At 43.3% G+C, this 22,913-nt stretch overlaps 1 protein-coding gene across 1 annotated transcript in view; it reads right to left on the bottom strand.

Moving 5' to 3' along the window:
* The window catches only part of zpr1 (ZPR1 zinc finger), a 35,386-nt gene that overhangs the window by 4,595 nt on the left and 7,878 nt on the right, over positions 1-22,913 (bottom strand). Inside the window, exons 4-12 of the mRNA XM_060846650.1 lie at positions 21,675-21,745; positions 19,473-19,559; positions 18,565-18,687; positions 18,264-18,314; positions 11,490-11,556; positions 3,764-3,834; positions 2,637-2,726; positions 922-1,032; positions 127-216 (exon numbers count right to left, since the gene is read on the bottom strand). Coding sequence (XP_060702633.1) covers positions 127-216; positions 922-1,032; positions 2,637-2,726; positions 3,764-3,834; positions 11,490-11,556; positions 18,264-18,314; positions 18,565-18,687; positions 19,473-19,559; positions 21,675-21,745 — 761 coding nt within the window. The remainder of the gene's footprint in view (positions 1-126; positions 217-921; positions 1,033-2,636; positions 2,727-3,763; positions 3,835-11,489; positions 11,557-18,263; positions 18,315-18,564; positions 18,688-19,472; positions 19,560-21,674; positions 21,746-22,913) is intronic.

Raw genomic sequence — 22,913 nt, 5'->3', positions numbered from 1 at the left:
CTATGATTGTGAAACTAGTCTGGTGCATACTTCAACTAGTCAGAACTGGAGGATCACTTCATTAGTTCATCTGAAGATGAACTCAAGATTTTTATATACAAAATTCACCCATAATATTTTTTTTACCTCATCCAACTTCTGCCCAAATTCTCGGAGCTTTTCAGATTTTTCAGGAGCAGAGCTGTCCCCAGCAAAAAATGGATTTTTTGCTATAATCTACAAATAAAAAATAAACAGTGAGATAGCCCATAGGCCAGTTTTCAAATCTTCAGAGCAACAACAAAGTTGGAGTTCAGCATTAACAGCCAAGATTGGCACAATCTCTGAAATAATCTGCATTGCTTTTCCATTTTGTTGCAAACCACACAGGATCAACATTAAAGATCTGTTACAGCATTTAGTTGAGATGTGCAACTTGCCCACAGCCCTTTAACTTTGAGCAGCTTTAGAATAGTCCCAAACTTGGAGTAACGTGTTTTGTGACTGAATCTTTGCTTCAACACAAACTAAAATTTATTAACCAGAACTATGCAAAAGATCTGTATACGGAGCAAAAATGTAATTCAAAACCTGAATGTGGGAGAAGAAACAGCCGCTTCGTCAGGTCCAACATGTTTTACAAACGCTCCCGATGGCAGAGTTGGGACATTTTGAACAAGAGAATTACTTGCTTATTCCTAATACTTCCCATACACACAACCCACAATTTTTGCTGCTGTTCCCCATTCACCCTTCAATGTTTTTTATGGAATAGCATGGTTTCCCTGTGGGATTGAGCAGAGGCAAAGGTAAGAACGAGCACCAGCTCTCTACTTCCACTGCCCCTAGACACTGTTGAAAGTATCACAAACATCTGCCATTGCTCCCAGCATTTCAGGCTACAGAATATTAATAAAATTTAGAAGAATGAACATTTCTCACCAATTCTTTCATATCTGTCAGCAACCCTTCCAAAGTGGTGAACTTTCCTCCGAGAATGCCCATTCCAAGCTGAAATTCCAGCTCTGGAATAGAGACGGTGCAGGTTTCAGACTGCAAAAGGTAAAAAGGACAAATTGCAAATTGTTCTGTTACACCCAGTAAAAACACAACTCATTTATGAATCATGTCAAGTCATGCCCCAAGCCACATTGTCCAGTACAATAACAACACACACATCTACCTGGTTATGTGGAAAATTACTCAGGTATGTCCTGTCCACAAAAATTAAGACAAATCCAAAACAAGCTAATAAGCACTGCCCCAGTCTACTCTTGATCGTCAGTAAAAAGTGATGGAAGGTATCATCAACAGTACTATCAAGCAGCACCTACTCAGCAATAAGCTTTTCAGTAACGTCCAGTTTGAGTTCCCCCAGCGCCTCAGCTCATTACAACTTTGGCTCAAACATGGACAAAAGAGCTGAATTCCAGAAATGAGGTCAGAGGTCAAAGACATCAAGGCTGCATTTGACTAAGTGTGCCATCAAATCATCCTAAAAAATTGGAGTTGATGGTAATCAAGGAAAAAACATTTCACTGATTGGAGACAAACCTAGCACAAAGGAAGATGGTTGTGGTTATTGTAGATCAATCACCTCAGCTCCACAACATCTCTGCAGAAGTTCCTCAGGGTAGTGTCCTTGGCCCAATCATCTTCCACTGCTGGACCTTCCCTCTATCGTAAGGTCAAAATTGGCAATGTTCACTCATCACTGAAGAATGTTCAGCAGCATTTGCTTGTCCATAAGCACCATGACCCGAACTATATCCAGACTTGGTCTGATATGCAGCAAGCAACAACACACAAGTACAAGGCAATGACCATCTCCAACAAGAAATAATCTAATCCTCATCCTCTGACTTCAATGAATTTACCATCACTGACTCCCTCATTACTAACATCTGGGGGTTACCATTGACCAGAAACTGAACTAGCCATATAAATACTGCAGCTGTAACAGCAAGTCAGAGGCTGGGAATCTTGCAGTGAGTAACTCACCTCGCGACTCCCCAAAGATTGTCCAACATCTATAAGGTGCAAATCAATGGGGTGATGGGATACTCCCTCTTTGCATGGATGAGTGTACTCCAAGAAGCTTGACATCACCAGGATGAAGGAGCCTGTTTGACTGGCACCACATCCATTACTTTCAACATTCACTCTCTCCATCAACAACGTAATGACAGCAGCATCTACCAACTACAAGACCAATCAGTCACGCCTCCTTCAACCTAACCTTCTAAATCCATGATTTTATGAGGTAGAAGAACAAGGGTAGCAAATACAATGGAACACCACCACCCGCACGCTTTCCTCCAAATCACTCACCATCCAATATATCACCAATCCTTCTGTCATTGGATTGAAATTCTGCAATCCCTCCCTATCAGCATAGTGGGTGACCCCACACCACATGGACTGCAGAGTTTCAAGAAGGCAGCTCATCACCATCTACTCCAGGGTAATAAATGCTGATCTTGCAAGCACATCCACGTCCCATAAACAAAACAAAATGCCCTGTTTGCAAAGTTTTGATTATTCACAATTCAACGGGTTCATTTACCAGGTGTAAAGAGATCAACAGCAAAACACATTACAAAGCTTATCCATCAGATTACACTGCTGCAAACTGTCACCATGAAGCAATGCTGTACCTTCAGCAGGTCCCTGGTCATGTCAGAAGGATCTGTAATTCGCAGTGTGATTTTAGTGCCCAGAGGCTCTGTGGCGCCTCCCGACTTCACCTGAAATTGCAAAATACAAAAGAAACAAGTAATATCATAAAATTCCACCTGTCCTTTTTCTCTCTGCTTACCATCACCTCTGCCACCTTCCCATACAGACTCCTTATAAAGGTGCCACAACACCCGAACTCTTATACTTGGCCCAATAACTGTTTCGTCATCTTGGTGCTGTTTAACCATGGTGCACATCCCATCGTTCACTACTGCATTACAACAGAGGCTTCCCAGCATAAATACTTCATTACCTGGAAAGCACTTCTGATATCTGGTCGGTGTGAAAGGCACAATATAAATGCAAGTCTTTAATTGTTTCTCAGATTTTGCAACATAAGTCACAAAATAATGAGCAGGAGCTAGTCCTTTTTACAAAGATTCTTGAGCCCAACAGCATAAATGGGACAACTTTAGTACTGCTGCTTCATTCTGAATGGAATGAGCTCAGCACAGGAGGGTTTGGGAGGGCTCTGGCCTGCAGGAACAAATACAAACTTTTATTCAGAACTTTTGCTCAAGTATCAGTTTATCCTACTGCATGATTTCTATTCACAGTCCAATCCTGACTGGTTTTGCTATATTACCCAGCAGCAGTAAGGAATTCCTTTTGCGAGAGCAATACCTGAGTGACTGACAGATCAAGTGTAGGGAAGGCAGAGGGCTGTGTTGCTATTACATGATTAACAGGGCCACTGTGAATGTATAAACCTGAAACTCTCCAGTTAGCCTACACACTCTGGGTGCCTTCGGGGAGACAGTTAATGACAGTGGTTGGGAGAGTATCACCCAGGCTAGTCTGATGTCATTCTAGTCTAGCATCGTCAGAAGTCATGGACCAAGGTCATCAGATTATCCTGTCCATAATGATGAGGGCTTAGTGCAGATAAACCCAACGAACACTCAATTCCCACAAAAGAATGGGAGAGGCAAAATTATTTTTCACAATGCCAGTGTCAATACTTCAGTCTTCTTCCCACAACCCAAAGGCACTCTCTTCCCCACCCTGTGATAAATTAGAAAGTTGGAACATTTGAGAGAGTTACCTCATTGGTCCTGTGTCCACAAGTTCCACAGTTTGTTGCCATAATGATCACCTCCTTAAAGTGGGGGATCTCTAGGAATTTTTGATGAAGGAAAACACTGACACCACTTAACAGGAAGTGATTGCAAACCCAGAACTGGGTGGCTCTAAGTGGAAGTGAGCACACCACCATTGTCCATGCTATGGATAAATTTTGACAACAAAAGAAAGAAATCAAAAAGAATGGATTTAATAGTAATGTTAATTCTTGCCAGATGCATGTTTATGTTCTAATCCCACAGGGAATCCTCCATGAAATTCAAGGACAATCAATGACTGAGCAAAGCAACCCCTGAATAGCAAATATTTGAATAGGGAAACCCTGCTACATTGCTTTTACTGAAGGCCATTCATGGTCAGGATGCAAATAATTCCTTTCATAACCAGTTAAGCAGTTATCCATACCGTTTCTCACACTGCTTCAAAAAACCTCAAAAAAAAAGTACAATGTGATGATTCAATGAGTAATAAACCCCATATCATCCAAAACCAAAGGGGTCATTCGGCTTGACTAAACAGGCGAAGAGTGGAAACTGCAAGTTAGAGAAACTATTTCGATAGTCATCCATTCTCTGAAACAGCAATGGAACTGCTCACTTTAAAACACTGACTAACTGTGTGCAGCTCCAGAATGACATTTCTAAATATGATTGCAATTTCTGTAAAGTTGCCCCATTCTACCAAGATTGTTTTATTTTGACTGAAATGATGCGAAATGTTTCATAAGGGAAAAGGATACTATAGAGTAGTGAATTCCTATGGCTTTTAACCTGAATGTTTTTGTTAGAACATTGAATAGTAAACCCTTAGGCCCATGATGTAGTGCCAAGCATTTATCCTAATCTAACATCAATCTAACCTACACACCCCTCAGTTTACCACGATCCATGTGCTGTCCAGCAATCACTGAAGTGTCACTAATGTCTTGAATTCTACCACCACTGCTGGTAGTACACTGCATGCACCCACCACTCTCTGACATCTACCCTATACCTTCCTCCAATCACCTTAAAATTATGACCCCTCGTGACAGCCATTTCTGCCCTGGGGAAAAGTCACTGGCTATCTCCTCTACCTATGCCTCTCATTACCTCGTACACCTCTATCAAGTCACCCCTCTTCTTTCTCTCCAGTGTGAAAAGCCCTAGCTCACTCAACATCTTCCCTACAAGGAGGCGGCCAGAACTGGACACAGTATTACAAGTGTGGTCTCACCACGGTTTCAGAAAGCTACAGCATAACCTTGCAGCTCTTAAACTCAATCCCCCTGTAAAAGAGAGCCAAAACACCATACGCTTTCTTAACAACCCAATCCACTTGGGTGGCAACTTTGAGGGATCTATGTATGTGGACCCAAAGATCCCGCTGTTCCTCCACTACCAAGAATCCTGTCTTTAACCCTGTATTCAGCATTCAAATTTGACCTTCCAAAGTCACTTCACATTTATCCAGGTTGAACTCCATCTGCCACTTCTCAGCTCAGCTCTTCATCCTATCAATGTCTTGTCGTAGCCTGCAACAGCCCTCAACACTATCTACAATACCACTGACCTTTGTGTCATCGGCAAACTTACTAATCCACTCTTCTATCTCCTCAACCAAGTCATTTATTAAAACTACAAAGAGCAGAGGCATAAGAACAGATACCTGTGGGACATCACTGGTCACCAACCTCCAGGCGGAATACTTTCCATCCACCACCACTCCGTCTTCTTTCGGCCAGACAATTCTGTATCCAGACAGCCAGATTTCCCTGTATCCCACACCTCCTAAATGAGCCTACTCTGGGAAATCTTATCAAATGCCTTCCTCAAATCCACATAAACCACATCCACTGCTCGACCTTCATCAACTTGTCTTGTCACATCCTCAAAGAACTCAATAAGACCTGTGAGGCATGACCTGCCCCTCACAAAGCCACTGTCTGACTGTCTTTACTCAAACTATGTTTTTGCAAAGAGTCATAAATCCTATCTCTCAGAATCTTTTCCAGTACCTTGCTTACCACAGACATAAGACTGACTGGTCTGTAATTCCCAGGAATTTCCCTGTTCCCTTTCTTAAACAGAGGAACAACATTCGCCTCCCTCCAATTATCCCATACTACTCCCATGGAGAGTGAGGATGCAAAGAACATCGCCAAAGGTGCAGCAATCTCATTCCTCACTTCCCGCAGTAACCTTGGATATTTCTAGTCTGGCCCTGGGCACTTATCTATCTTGATGCTGCCCAGAATTTCCACCACATCCACTTTCTTAATATCAATATGTTCATGTCTATTAGCCTGGTTCCACTGTGTTCTCACGATCAACAATGTCCCTCTCTCTAGTGAATACTGAAGCAAAAGACTCTTTAGGGCCACCCCTCGCTCTTCAGACTCCAAACACAAGTTTCCTCCATTATCTCTGATCGGCCCTACTTTCTCTCTGATCATTCTCTTATTCCACACAAGTGTAGAACGCCTATGGGTTTTCCATAATCCTTCCCGCCAAGGATTTTTTGTGATCCCTCGTGGCTCTCCTCAGCCCATTTTAAATTCTTTCCAAGCAACCCTGTAATCCTCTAAAGTCGTGCCAGATCCTTGCTTCCTCAACCTTAAGTAAGCTTCCTTCTTCCTCTTGACAAGAGGCTCATCTTCTCTCGTCGTCCAAGGCTCCTTCACCTTCCCATTCCTTACCTGTCTCAGTGGGACCAAGTTATCCAACACTCGTAACAAGTGCTCCTTAAAACAGCCTCCACATTTCTGTTGTACATTTCCCATAGAACAATTACAGTCAATAGACAATAGACAATAGGTGCAGGAGTAGGCCATTCAGCCCTTCGAGCCTGCACCGCCATAGAGTCATTGAGATGTACAGCACGGAAAAGACCCTTCGGTCCAACTTGTCCATGCCAACCAGATATCCTAATCTAGTCCCATTTGCTAGCACTTGACACATATCCTTCTAAACCGTTCTTATTCACACACCCATCCAGATGCCTTTCAAATGGTGTAATTGAACCAGCCTTCACCACTTCCTCTGGCAGCTCACTCCACACACAGATCATCCTGTGTGTGAAAAAGTTGCCCCTTAGCCCCCTTTTATATTTTTCTCCTTTCACCCTCAGCCTATGCTCTCTAGTTCTGGACTCCCTCAAGCTTGGGAAAAGATCTTGTCTATTTACCCTATCCATGCCCCTCATGATTTTATAAACTTCTATAAGGTCACAGTTCGGCCTCTGGCACTCCAGGGAAAATGACCCCAACCTATTCAGTTTCTGACCAGAATTGCACACAATATTCCAAAAGTGGCCTAACCAATGTCCTGTACAGCTGCAACATGACCTCCCAACTCCTGTACTCAATACTCTGGCCAATAAAAGAAAGCATACCAAAAGCCTTCTTCACTATCCTATCTACCTGCGACTCCACTTTCAAGGAGTTATGAACCTGCACTCCAAGGTCTCTTTGTTCAGCAACACTCCCCAGGACCTTAACATTAAGTGTATAAGTCCTGCTCTGATTTGCTTTCCTAAAATGCAGCACCTCACATTTATCTAAATTAAACTCCATCTGCCATTCCTCAGCCCATTGGCCCATCTGGTCAAGATCCTGTTGTAATCTGACAAAACCTTTGTCGCTGTCCACCCACACCTCCAATTTTGGTGTCATCTGCAAACTTACTCACTGTACTTCCTATGTTCACATTCAAATCATTTATATAAATGATGAAAGGTCATGGACCGAGCACTGATCCTTGTGGCACTCACTGGTCACAGGCCTCCAGTCTGAAAAACAACCCTCCACCACCACCCTCTGTCTTCTACCTTTGAGCCAGTTCTGTAGCCAAATGGCTAGTTCTCCCTGGATTCCATGAGACATTAGTCATTGGGAACACCATAGTTAGGGAGACAGAGAGAAGGTTCTGAGAGAACGAGAGACACTCATGGTTGGTGTGTTGCCTCCCAGGTGCCAGGGTTTGTGATGTCTCTATTCATGTTTTCAGAATCCTTGAGGGGGACAGGGAGCAGCCCCAAGTCATGGTCCAAAAAGACACCAATGATATAGGTAGGAAAGGGATGGGGGGTTAAGGCAGAAATTCAGGGAGCGAGGGTGGAAGCTTAAAGCTAGGACAGAGTTATCATCTCTGGTTTGTTGCCCATGCCACGTGATAATGAGGCAAGGAAAAGGGAGAGAGGGGAGTTGAACATGTAGCTACGGGGATGGTGCAGGGAGGGTGGTTTTTGGATTCCTGGATAATTGGGGCTCTTTCTGGGGAAGGTGGGACCTCTACAAACAGGACGGTCTTCACCTGAACCAGAGGGGTACCAATATCCTGGGAGGACATTTGCTAAAGCTCTTCGGGTGGGTTTAAATTAATTCAATGGGGGGGGATGGGAACCTGAATTGCAGTTTGAGTATAGAGGAGGTGGAGAGTAGTGAGGTCAGAAATAAGGTTTCAAGGACGCAAGAGGGCACCAACAAGGAAGAGGTTGGCTTGAAGTGTGTCTATTTCAACTTCAGGAGCATCCAGAATAATCTGGAACTTGCAGCATAGGTTGGTACCTGGGATTTTGATGTTGTGGTCATTTTGGAGACATGGATAGAGCAGGGAGAGGAATGGTTGTTGCAGGTTCCAGGATTTAGATGTTTCAGTAAGAACACAGAAGATGGTAGTGGGTGGGTGGGATTGTTCACCAAGGACTCATCTACTGAGGATAGAAACAGGAAAGGAGGTCACTCTGTTGGGAGTTTTCTATAGGCTTCCGAATAGTTAGAGATGTAGTGGGAAGGATAGCAAATATGATTCTCAACAAGAGTGAGAGAGATAGGGTACTTGTGATGGGAGACTTTAACTTTCCAAATATTGAGAGGGACTACTATAGTTCGAGTACTTTAGACATATCAGTGTTTGTCCGTTGTGTGCAGGAGGGTTTCCTGACACAGTATGTAGACAGGCCAATGAGGGGTGAGGCCACAGTGGATTTGGTACTGGGTAATGAACCCGGCCAGGTTTTAGATTTGGAGGTAGGTGAGCACTTGGGTGATAGTGACCACAATTCAGTTATGTTTACTTAAGCGATGGAAAGGGATAGGTATATACTGCAGGGCAAGAGTTATAGCTGGGGGAAAGGCAATGATGATGTGATTAGGCAAGATTTAGGATGGGGAAGGAAACTGCAGGGGATGGGCACAAATCAAATGTAGAGCTTATTCAAGGAATAGCTACTGCGTGTTCTTGATAAGTATGCACCTGTCAGGCAGGGAGGAAGTTGTCAAGAGCGGGAGCTGTGGTTTACGAAAGAAGTCGAATCTCTTGTCATAGAGGCATGGGATTGAGGGTGATTTAGCGGTTTGGATCAGAAATTGGTTAGCTGACAGAAGACAGAGGGTGGTGGTTGATGGGAAATGTTCATCCTGAAGTTCAGTCACTAGCAGTGCACTGCAAGGATCTGTTTTGGGTCCACTGCTGTGTCATTTTTATAAATGACCTGAATGAGGGCGTAGAAGGATGGGTTCATAAATTTGTGGATGACACTAAAGTCGGTAGAGTTGTGGATAGTGTCGAAAGAGGTTATGGTTACAGAGGGATATAGATAAGCTGCAGAGCTGTGCTGAAAGGTGGCAAATGGAGTTTAATGTGAAAAAGTGTGAGGTGATTCACCTTGGAAGGAGCAGCAGGAATGAAGAGTACTGGGCTAATGGTGAGGTTCTTGGTAGTGTAGATGACCAGAGATCTCAGTGTCCAGGTATATAGATCCCTGAAAGTTGCCACAAGGGTTTATAGGGTTGTTAAGAAGGCATATGGTTTGTTAGTTTTTATTGGTAGAGGGATCGAGTTTCTGAACCATGAGGACACGTTACATTCGTACAAAACTCCGGTGCGGCCGCACTTGGACTATTGTGTACCGTTCTGGTCGCCGCATTATAAGAAGGATGTGGAAGCTTTGGAAAGGGTGCAGAGATTTACTAGGATGCTGCCTGGTCTTATGAGGAAAGGCTGAGGGCCTGGAGGCTGTTTTCGTTAAAGAGAAGGAGGCAGGTTGAGAGGTGACTTATTTGAGACATAAGATAATCAGAGGGTTAGATAGGGTGGACAGTGACAGCCTTTTTCCACAGATGGTGAAGGCTAGCACGAGAGGGCATAGCTTTAAATTGAGGGGTGATAGGTATAGGATAGATGCCAGAGGTAGTTTCTTTACTCAGAGAGTAGTAGGGGCATGGAATGCATTGCCAGCAACAGTAATAGACTCGACAACTTTAAGGGCATTTAAATGGTCACTGGATAGACACATGGACGAAAATAGAATAGTGTCGAATAGATGGGCTTCAGATTGGTTTCACAGGTCAGCACAACATTGAGGGCCGAAGGGCCTGTACTGTGCTGCAGTGTTCTATCTCACAAACTTGGTTCCCACCCCCCTGCCAAACTAGTTTCATCCCTCCCAATGTATGCTAACAAATCTCCAGGCCAGGATATTGGTGCCCCTCCAGTTTAAGTGCAACCTGTCCTTCATGTACTTGTCCCACCTTCCACAGAAAATATCCCAATGACCTACGTATCTGAAGTCGCTCCTCCTACACCAGCCCTGTAGCAACGCGCTTAGCTGCACTCACTTCATGTTCCTCAACTCACTGGCACGTGGCACCAGTAGGAATTTGGAGATTGCTAGTCTGCTCATCTGCTTTTTAGCTTCCAATTCAACTCCCTGAAATCACTTTTAAGATCGTCATCCATTTTCCTAGAAATGTCATTCGTGCCAACGTGCACCATGACTTTTGGCTGTTCACCCTCCCCATTCAGAATCTTGTAGACTCGATTAGAGACATCCCGGACCCTAGCACCTGGGAGGCAACATACCTGCCGGGAGAAAGTGAGGACTGCAGATGCTGGAGATTAGATTTGAGAGTGTGGTATTGGAAAAATACAGCAGATGAGGCAGCATCCGAGGAGCAGGACAATTGCCCATTCCGGCCGGAGCCCTTCATCAGGAGTCCTGTTCGTGAGCACAGAATCTCCTGCCCATATCTCTAACTATTGAATCTCCTACCATTAGCCCTTTTCTATTCTCCCCCTTCCCTTCAGAGCCACAGGGCCAGGCTCAATGCCGGACACACGGCCACTATGGCTTTCCTCGGGTCAGTCCCCCTCCCCAACGGCATCTAAAATTATATACTTATTGTTGAGCATCCCGAATGAAGAATCCAGACTGTCACTGTACAGAATCCACAGAGTTGAGGTGGAGCTCACAGTGTACCGCAGGTCTAAAAAGCCCCCATCAGAACGATCAGGTTTGGTGCAGGAGATATAGGACACCCAACCTACCTTCCACATGACTTAGCCCTCCCCTACCAGCTTCTTGATGGTCAAGAATCAACAACTGAATTGTACGTGTAGAAAGCATTGTACGTGTAGGCCAGACTCTCACAAGGAATGAACCCCGAACCAGGCTTGACATTCACAGTCAATGTATTCAGTGAGTGACAGCAAGAGAATCAGAAAATAACCTCTGTGCCTTAAGATTTCCACATTTTAACCTGCTGTCTAACTTGATGGCGAGCTGCTTCTTTAACTTTGAATTTCTACCTGGAATCAAGCAACCTTTCAAATTTGACATTTGTAATTCCTGTACAAATAAGCTGGGATCTACTGGAGCTGTCTCCCCACCTACTATTCCGTCACATCAAACACTATGTAAAAGGATACGCAGTAACTTCATGTTGGTTTCAGCAGGTGCATTGCACTCTGGACAGTTGGTACTGAACTGTAACACCTATCAAGAGAAAGAAACACGATAGTTAGCAACACATAGTTCCCTTTGTGAAAATCATAACTGATTTTAGATTTAAATATTAGATTGGATTAGATTACTTACAGTGCAGAAACAGCCCTTCGGCCCAACAAGTCCACACCGACCCACCGAAGTGCAACCCACCCAGACCCATTCCCCTACATTTACCCCTTCACCTAACACTACGGACAATTTAGCATGGCCAATTCACCTCACCTGCACATTTTGGACTGTGGGAGGAAACCCACGCAGACACAGAGAGAATGTGCAAACTCCACGCATTCAGTCGCCTGAGGTGGGAACTGAACCCAGGTCTCTGGCGCTGTGAGACAGCAGTGCTAACCACTGTGTCACCGCTCTTCAGGTCAGTCTGGTCATTGGATGCAGAGTTAAGATACTCCCAAATTGCTCCTAATCCTAACATCAGGAAAACCTCCTTTGAATTATTGTCTCGTATTCTTTCATGCAAAGTGGCGTCACTGGTGAAGTTTGTATTTACTGCCCATCCTAGTTTCCTGGAACTGAGTGACTTGCTAAGCTATTTCAGAAGGCATCGAAGTCAACCCCATTGCTATGGATCTGGAGTCACATGTAGGCCAGACTGAAAACAGGACAGCAGACTTCCTTCCCAAAAGGACATTAGTCTACCTATAGTTTTTACAATAATCAATTATAGTTTTGTGGTCACCATGAATAAGATTAGATTTGTATTCCAGATTTATTAATTGAAATTAAATTCCACCAGCTGACAATGTAAAAACATTGCTGAAATCTAGAAGAGTAACTGATAAACATGAAACACACACATCTCCTTTCATTTTGACACACACACGAGAAAATAAATTTCTGACATCTAAGGGACCAACATCATTGTTAAAGCAGAGGATAGCAATCTGTCACTAGGTTGGGGGGAGGTCCTTGAAGGGTTGACAAGTTGCGACTGAAATCATCCTTTCAGCGGCAGCAGGGGAATGGGGTGGGTGGGAAATTAGAAATGCAAGGCAGACACTAGAACAACAGGTCGCAGAAATCATCACACATGAAGGTGGCTTTTCATCCCAACATCTCCACAGCAGCTCTCGAAGAAAGCTCTGCCAGTCTTAGTGCCTACCCTCTCCCCGTAGCCGGTTCCTGTTGATTCTAAGTGCTCTCAAGCAGCACATTGCAGATCCTAACCACTTGCCGTGTGAACATGTTTTCCCTCCTGTCACTGTTACTTCTTTTACCAGTCACGCTAAACTGGTGTCCTCTGGTTCTTGAACCTTCCACCAATGGAAACAGTTTCTTCCCATTTGCTCCAGATTTTGGCTACCACTTCACACATCACTGCTTATTTTTCCCTATTCAGAGGAAAATAACTTCAACTTCTTGAAGTTGTGTAGCTGAATTTCCTTATTCCTTAAATTGTTTTCCTATACTCTCTCCAAAACTTCACATGTTGTGTGCACAGAACCAGACAGTATTCTAGCTAAAGCCAAACCTGTGTTTTCTGCAGGTTCATCACAATCCCGTGCCTCTGCCTTCTTAACTACACTCTCAAACTGTCTTGCTACCTTCAAATAATTTGAACACAGACCCTCAGGTGCACATTGCTGCACTTCTTTAGAATTTTATTTTTGCTTTTCCTCACAATCCCTTACAAAACATTTCATTTTGCACTTCTCAAATAAATTTCAGAAAACTATTCACTGCCACTAAGTTTCTTGTCACTCAGCTAATCCATGCTGTCATTTGTCCTTCTATTGCATGTGGTCTGACTTTGCGATAAGTTAATCACGTTCCTGGTGATAAAATGCCAGTTGGAAGTCCATGTTGCATCAACTACATTGCTCCCTTAAAAGTAAATCGAGCCAGGCAGTTGAACATGATTTACCGTCAAACACATACTTCTAAAGGGTCAATGATCTTGAAACATTAACTGCTTTCTCTCTGCAGATGTTGCCAGGCATGCTGAGTTTCTCCAGCAACCTCTCTTTTTATTAATATATAGGCTTTTTACAAATAAGACTACATTCCATATCATTTTGACAAGTTTTTCCACCACAGAGTGGAAAGAACCTCAGCATCTACTTGCCATCAGACATCACATAGAACAGTACAGGCCCTTCAGCCCTCAATGTTGTGCCGACCATTTATCCCACTCTGAGATCAAACTAACCTACATACCGTTCATTGTACTATCATTCATGTGCCTATCCAAGAGTCACTTAAATGTTCCTGATGTCTCTGACTTTACTACCACTGCTGGCAGAGCATTCCATGCACCCACCACACGGTATAAAGAACCAATCTATGACATCTCCCCTAAATCTTCCTCCAGTCACCTTAAAATGAAGCTTCCTTGTGTTAGCCACTTCTGCAATGGTGAAGTCTCTGGCTCTTCACTCTATCTATGCCTCTCATCATCTTGTTCACCTCTATCAAGTCACCTCTCAACCTTCTTCGCGCCAATGAGAAAAGCCCTAGCTCCCTCAACCTCACTTCACAAGACACAGCCTCCAGTCCAAGCAGCATCGGCATCCTGGTAAGTCTCCTCTACACACTTTCAAGAGCTTCCACATCTTGCCTATAATGAGGCGATCAGGACTGAACACAATATTCCAAGTGGTCTAACCAGGACTCTATAGAGCAGCTGCATAACCTCGCTGCTCTTAAACTCAATCCCCCGTTAATGAAACTCAACACACCATACACCTGTTTAACAATTCCATCTACTTGGGTGGCAACTTTGAGGGATCTATGGACATGGACCCCAAGATCCCTCTGTTCCTCCACACTACCAAGGGTACTGCCTTCAACTCTGTATTCTGCTTTCAAATTCGACCTTCCAAACTGAGTCACTTCACATTTTTCAAGGTTGAACTCCATCTACCACTTACCGGCCCAGTTCTGCATCCTTCAATGTCCCGTTGTAATCTACAACACCCCTCCACACTATCCACCACTCCACCAATCTTCATCGACAAACTTACTAACCCACTCTTCCACTTCCTCATCCAAGTCATTTATAAAAATCACGAAGTGCAGAGATTCCAGAACACCACTGGTCACCGAGCTGCAGGCTGAATACTTTCCATCAACCACCACTCTCTCGTCTTCTATGGGCCAGCCAATTCTGTATCCAGACAGAAAGGTTTCCTATATCCCATGCCTCCTTACTTTCTGAATGAACTTACCATGGGGAACCTTATCAAATGCCTTGCTAAAATCCACATCACATCCACTGCTCTACCTTCATTACTATGTTTGTCACATCCTCAAAGAATTCAATAATGTTTGTGAGGCATGCCCCTCACAAAGTCAACCTATGTTTAGTCAAGCTTTGGTTTTTCGAGTAATCATAATCCTGTCTCAAAATCCTGTTCAGTAATTTGCCCAGCACAGACTGATTGGTCTGTAGTTCCCAGGGTTATCCCTATTTCCTTTCTTGAACAAGAGAGTAACATTTGTCACCCTCCAATGAGCTGGCAGCACTCCAGCGGACAATGAGGCTGCAGAGATCATCGACAAAGGCACAGCAATCTCTTCCCTCATTTCCTGTAGTAACCTTGGGGATATCCCATCTGGTCCAGGGGACTTATCTACACATATATTTTTCAAAATTTTCAGCACATCCTCTTTCTTAACATCAACATCAAGCATATCATTCTGCTTCACACTGTCCTCACAAACAAGCTTCCTCTCACTAGTGAATACTGAAGCAAAATATTCATTAAGGACCTCCCCTACCCCCTCCACTCCAGACACAAGCTCACACTGGCCATCCTCTTGATCCTCACAAGGGTAGACCGCCTTCGGGTTTTCCTTAATTCTACCTGCCCCCTTCGAGCTCTCCTAAGTCCATTCTTCAGTTCCTTCCTGGCTGCCTTGTGACTCTTTAGAGTCCTTTCTGATCCTTGCCTCCTCAACATTAAGTAAGCTTCCTTCTCCTCTTCACGAGATGTTCCACACCCCTTGTCACCCAAGGTGCTTTCAGCTGACCATCCCTTCCTTGCCTCAGTGGGATAAACCTGTCCAGCGCTATCAGCAAGTGCTCCCTAGACAACCTCTACATTTCTGTCAAGTATTTCCCCAAGAACATCTGTTCCCAATTTCGGTGCCCAGCTCTTGCCTAATAGCATTGTAATTTCCTCCTCCCCCAATTAAATACTTTCCCATACCATCTGCCCCTATCCCTGAGTACAGTAAAGGTAAAAGAGTTGTGATCACTATCACTGAAATGCTCTCCTACCTCCTACTCCAGCTCTGCAGCCACATGGTCATCTGCATTTACAGTCATAGAGATGTACAGCATGGAAACAGACCCTTCAGTCCAACCAATCTATACCGACCAGATATCCCAACCCAATCTAGTCCCACCTGCCAGCACCCGGCCCATATCCCTCCAAACCCTTCCTATTCATATACCCATCCAAATGCCTCTTAAATGTTGCAATTGTACCAGCCTCCACCACTTCCTCTGGCAGCTCATTCCACACAAGCACGACCCTCTGTATGAAAAAATTGCCCCGAGGTCTCTTTTATATCTTTCCCCTCTCACCCTAAACCTATGCCCTCTAGTTCTGAACTCCCCAATCCGAGTGAAAAGACTTTGTCTATTTATCCTATCTATGCCCCTCATAATTTTGTAAACCTCTATAAGGTCACCCCTCAGCCTCTGACGCTCCAGGGAAAACAGCCCCAGCCTGTTCAGCCTCTCCCTGTAGCTCAAATCCTCCAACCCTAGTAACATCCTTGTAAATGTTCTCTGGATCCTTTCAAGCTTCACAACATCTTTCTGATAGGAAGGAGACCAGAATTGCACGCAATATTCCAACAGTGGCCTAACCAATGTCCTGTACAGCTGCAACATGACCTCCTGTACTCAATACTCTGACCAATAAAGGAAAGCATACCAAAAGCCTTCTTCGCTATCCTATCTATCTGCGACTCCACTTTCAAGGAGCTATGAACCTGCACTCCAAGGTCTCTTTTTTTCAGCAACACTCCCTTGGACCTTACCATTAAGTGTATAAGTCCTGTTAAGAGTTGCTTTCCCAAAATGCAGCACCTCGCATTTATCTGAATTAAACTCCATCCGCCACTTCTCAGCCCATTGGCCCATCTGGTCAAGATCCTGTTGTAATCTGAAGTAACCCTCTTCGCTGTTCACGATCCCTCCAATTTTGGTGTCATTTGCAAACTTACTAACTATACCTCTTATGCTCACATCCAAATCATTTATATAAATGATTAAAAAGTAGAGGACACAGCATCAATCCTTGTGGCACTCCACTGGTCACAGACCTCCAGTCTGAAAAATAACCTTCCACCACCACCCATTGTCTACTACCTTCGAGCCAGTTCTGTACCCAAATGGCTAGTTCTCCCTGTATCCGTGAGATCGAACCTTGCTAATCAGTTTCCCATGGGGAACGCTGTTGAACGCCCTCCTGAAGTCCATATAGATTACATCTACTGCTCTGCCCTCATCAATCTTCTTTGTTACTTCTTCAAAAATATCAATCACGTTTGAGACATGATTTCCCACGCACAAAGCCATGTTGACTATCCCTAATCAGTCCTTGCCTTTCCAACAGGATTCCCTCCAACAACTTGCCCACCACCGACAACAGGGTCACCGGTCTATAGTTCCCTGGTTTGTCCTTACCACCCTTAAACTGTGGCACCACGTTAACAAATTCCAGGCTTCAGGCACCTCATCTGTGACTATCGATAATACAAATATCTCAGCAAGAGGCTGCTCTAGCTCCCACAGAGTTCTAGGGTACACCTGATCAGGTCTTGGGGATTTATCCACCTTTATGCGTTTCAAGACATCCAGCACTTCCTCCTCTGTAATTTGGACAATTTGCAAGGTATCACATCTACAGTCTATATCTTCCATATCCTTTTCCACAGTGAATACTGATGCAAAATACTTGTTTAGTACCTTCCCCATTTTCTGCGGCTCCACACAAAGGCCGCCTTGCTGATCTTTGAGGGCCCTATTCTCTCCCTAGTTACCCAATTTGTCTTTAATGTATTTGTAAAAACCCTTTGGATTCTCCTTAATTCTATTTGCCAAAGCTATCTCATGTCCCCTTTTTGCCCTCCTGATTTCCCTATTTAGTATACTCTGTTTTTAGCCTCACTCGCCTGTCACATTGGTACCGATCCTGAGATTACTACTCTGCCTCATCCTGCCCTCTAGTGTCCAACCTAACTCCTTATATTCTCTTATCAAGTCCTCATCCCTTTCCCTACCTTTGTCATTGGTACCGATGTATGCCATGATTTCTGGCTGCTCTCCCTCCCCCTTAAGAATCTTGTAGATCTGAGACATCCCTGACTCTGGCACCCAACAGGCAACATACCATTCGGGAATCTTGTTCGCAACCACAGAATCTCCTGTCTGTTTCTCTCACCATTGAATCTCCTATCAGTATACGTATTATTGAAGGGAATGACCACAGTGGGTGCTTGCACTTTATTAACACCTACAATTGTACAGCCCTTTAGTGTCACCCACGTACCTAAAAACGGGACGTGAAAAGTTATGGTCTTCTTCTCTGCAGTTTCAACATTTACTTCCCCCGTTATCTTCAGCTGCATCAGACCTGGTTCTGGTGCCTGATCAAGTTTATCTACAGCCAGCCTTTCTACCATCGTCTCTTTTCAAATATTATAGTCCTCATGGGAACACTTACCTCATTCCTTAATTCGTCCAAGGTGGCTGTGTGTGTCTCCTCTTCTGTAGCCTTCAGGAAGGATAGTAGACAAGAAATTAAAATGTTGTTGAAAACAAAGTTCAACATTTACTACCATAGTTAGTTTTCTCTCAATCACGTGGATCGCATTTCCTACAACTGGATTCCTTCAACGGCCTTTTGAATTTTACGCTTGGGCAACCCCAGCAATGGCAGCATTTGCTAAGCCTCCTTACACAAAATGGCAACTGAATAAATCCTGGTTAAATCAAACCATTTGCATACACCTGAGAGAGCCTACCTGCAGTCCCAACATACTGTCCTGATGAGCATCTCGTTTGTAATGAGTAATTGTTAACGCCTCATCTTTCTGCGGGGCGTGGGGATTCTCGATGAAACTGTTTCCAGATGGATCATCAATAATCTGTATAAAGAAACCAGATTATGCGAAACAAGAAAGCAAATACAGTTGAAAACTACACTCTCAAGGAGGTAACTCATTTTGTCCTCACAAATTACAGCATAGGAACAGGTATTTTAGCATTTATCCTCCAGTCAGGTAGGACACTGATCTTGTTTGGTGATCCGCCCTAATCCTTCAACTGCCTAATTTATTCTGAGATGTCCCCGTGGTCTGTGAGTCAATCACTAACTCCCATGGTGCATTCCAGCACCTCAGAAACCTGCTTCTGTTCCAACCCCATGGGAAACAGCAGGCTTTTATCTCGCCTAACCTAATTTTTTATAACTTTCAGGCACATAATTTTATGATGTCTGTTCATTGCAACAATTGAGCTCAAATGCTCATGGAAGCTCACCTTCTCACTACCTTCTCAAAAGGAAATTAAACAATTTTAAAAAAAATTTTTCCACACACCATTTTCTCCAACATTCAATTACTCTCTTCTTTTAAAACCTTACATTTCCTGACACCAAATTAATTCTGTCAACTCTTGTCCTGTTTACTATTAATACCTCCTTGAAGAAGTTTACTTTGGAGCTCTGAATTATTTACTATGCATCCCAGCATTTAATAATCCGGGCATCTTAATCTTGATTACCAACTCTAAAACACCAATGTTCACCTGTTTCAGAATTAGTCTGCGTGACCAGTCCAGCTTACATGTGTATAAACAGCTTGCCCCCTGCAACTGTGTGTAGAATTAACGTTTACAGAACAAAAAAGCAGAGAGAAAAGGGGTTAACTACCAGTGTAAATGGCATGTCAACATCTTTCAACTTCTTTAGTTTTTCAATAAATTCCTCAATCTTCAAGGCGACGTTGGGATCCATTGCCTGGGATAGACAGCAACATTAAAGGTATTTTGTTAGGTCACATTTCCGCGACAGATGGAAAAAATACACATCAAGCCTAAAGCACTAATTAGCATTTTCAAAATGAAAAAGGAGGGATCAAAAATATTAGAAGCTATTAAAGATGTTACAAAAGGTCACTTGAATAGGTTTAGATTAGATTCCCTACACTGTAGAAACAGGCCCTTCAGCCTAACAAGTCCACACCGACCCTCTGAAGAATAATCTATCCAGACCCATTTCCCTCTGACTAATGCACCTAACATTATGGGTCATTTAGAATAGCCAGCCCACCTAACCTGCATATCTTTGGACTATGGGGAGGAAACCGGAGCACCCAGAGGAAACCTACACAGACACGGGTAGAATGTGCAAACTCCACACAGTCACCCAAGGTTGGAATCGAACCTGGGTCACTGATGCTCACAGGCAGCAGTGCTAACCACTGAGCCACTGTACTACCTGAACAAGGGTTCTAGAATTCTGAGAATTAAATTGTGCTCTAGATAAAGGGGAAACAGTAGATGTATTGCCCTTTATTTCCATAAGATATTAACTAAGGTGCCACACTAAAAGCTATTGTGGAAATTAAACCTCAGCGTAGGGGGTAATGTACTGAAATGGATAGATGATTGGCTGGCTAACAGGAGGCACAGAGTAGGAACACATGGGTCATTGTGGGCTAGCAGGATGTCATGAGTGATAGGTCACTGGGGTCACGTTGGAGTCTCAACCTTTTACAAACGATTTGAATAAAGGGTCAAGAGTAGGGAGTTAAATTTGCTAATTTCATTTGCTGATAGATAGGAAGGCTAGTTGTGAAGAGGGTTATAAGGCTTCAAATGGATATCATTAGATTAAATGAAGAAGCTAAGATCTGGCAAATGGAGCACAGTGTGGGAAAGTGTGAAATTATGTCCATTATGACAAAGAATAAAACAACCACATAGTATCTAAATGCTGAGTGATTGCAGAGCTTTGAGATGCAAAGCGATCTGGATTCCTTAGTCATGAATCACAGAAAACCTGTGTGCAGGTACAGCAAGCAATCAGGAAAACAAACAGAATGTAGTGGATTGTTGCAAAGGGAACTGAAAGCAAGAGGAAGGAGATTATGCAGCAGTTATGCAAGCATTGGTGAGACTGCACCTGGAGTTTAGATTAGATTACTTACAGTGTGGAAACAGGCCCTTCGGCCCAACAAATCCACACCGACCCGCCGAAGCGCAACCCACCCATACCCATACATTTACCCCTTACCTAACACTACGGGCAATTTAGCACGGCCAATTCACCTGACCCGCACATCTTTGGGTTGTGGGAGGAAACCGGAGCACCCGGAGGAAACCCACGCAGACACGGGGAGAACGTGCAAACTCCACACAGTCAGTCGCCTGAGTCGGGAATTGAACCCGGGTCTCAGGCGCTGTGAGTACATTACTAGCGATCATACTTACGGATGGATGTTAATGTGTTGAAAGATGATTAGTAAAGGTTTAATAGCCTAATGGCTAGAATGAGTGGATTGTTTTATGAGAAAATGCTTTGCAGGTTAGGCCTGTATTTTCTGGTGTGACTTAAGTGAAATATAAAAGCTTCTGAGGGGACTACACCGGGTGCATGAGGGAATAATGTTTCCTCTGCTGGGAGAATCCAGAACAAAGGGTCGTGGTTTAAAGATAAGGTGTCTTTAAAACAGATAAGGAAACATTTTTCTCTCAGAGGGTGAAGAGTCTTTGGAATTCAAGTCATCAAAAGGCAGAATCTTTAAATATGTTTAAGGTAGAGGGAGTTAGATTCTTGATGACTAATGGGGTGAAGGATTTTCAGAATATACAGGAATGTACAGTTGAGATTAAAATCAGACCAGCCACGATCTCATTGAATGATGAAGCAGGCTGTAATAAGCCAAGCGGACTATCCTTGCTCCGTGTTTGTACGCTTGCATATTTTGAATCCTACCGTTGTAATGAGATACTGAAACAACTATGAGGTTTCTGCAAGAGGAGACAGGTGTGTGGAGCACAAATTCAACTCTGTTCCAGAATCAGAGGCAACCAGAATTTGAAGACAGGAGAAAAGTAAACCATCTGTTACCTTCCGTGTGGGCTGGTCCTGCTCTAGTCCAGCTACAGCTCTGTCAATCAGACCCTCAAGAGTAGAAAGTGCTGCAGAAACAGAAACAGCCCAGTCTAAGAAGCTAACTCTTCAATCTGCTAAACACAGCAGAAAATATGTTCCAGTACAGTCATTACCATCAACCTATCATGGGCTACAAACAATATCCATTTAAAGAAGCTCTAAGTGGATACCTCATGCTTACAGTTGACATTTAGATTCAAGCTTTTAAATTATCAGCTGTCAACAACATGCAAACAGAGTACATGATTAACAATCATTCCTGGTTTTACAACAGATTTTGAGATCACTAATATAATTTAAGAGGTGTCATATTTACAATTCGAGACTGGATTTTGAACAAGTTGCATGTGGGTTTTCATCAGTGAGTTAAAGGGCTTAAATGATTAACTTGTCAAGATTTCTTAAGATTGTTTTTTAAAATGTTTGAGAGATTTTATGGAATGATAATGGAAACTTGCTTGTACTGGTATAAAGTTTCAAAACTGGATAAAGTAAACATTGAAGATCAATAGTTTGTTTTCAGTTAGAAACATCAGGAATTGATTTGATTTGGCCTGGGGGGAAACAGCTATAGCTCGGAAAGCTTCTGTTCTGATTGAAACTGGATATATAAAAACAGTTTCTACTACAGAAAGGAGTTAGTTCATAACTGTTAGGGAATAGGTCACTTCAGTGCAAGGGTTTTCGTGTGAAAGTTTCCAAGCAAACGTGTTTGAAAAGAACCCTGAAGGAGATTCTCAAAGCCAAGAAAAGATTCAGCTCGGCTGTGTGACTCCACAAGGAAGCAACGATCAAATTCTCAAAACCCAAAATGAAGAAACAGCAGCAGATGTGATAAGAGGGAATTCTCTCTGGGGTTTGAATAAAGGGACATTGTTGGAATAAACGGAATATTGTATTTTACTGTTTCAAAATTTGCCAAATTGCTATAATGTAAATAGCTTGGTTTATTATATTTTATCATCTTTACTTTTGCATAATAAACTTCTTGTTTTATAGTTAAAATTATATCTGCAACTTGTGAGCTTGTGTTACAGTGAAAGACCGCCCTGTTAAACTTTAAAAACAATCTGTCAAGTAGATTTCAATCTGGGATCTGAATAATATTATCAGCTGGGAGCATAACACCATGTTGTTTCTTGGGATTATCAGAACAACGGTTCAAATCTTCACAAGTGTCATGTCCCTCCTTTA

The sequence above is a fragment of the Hemiscyllium ocellatum genome, chromosome 29, assembly GCF_020745735.1.
Source record: "Hemiscyllium ocellatum isolate sHemOce1 chromosome 29, sHemOce1.pat.X.cur, whole genome shotgun sequence".
Classification (NCBI taxonomy): Eukaryota; Metazoa; Chordata; class Chondrichthyes; order Orectolobiformes; family Hemiscylliidae; genus Hemiscyllium; species Hemiscyllium ocellatum.
The sequence above is the reverse complement of the archived record's forward strand: the minus strand, read 5'-3'. Positions and strand labels throughout refer to the sequence as shown.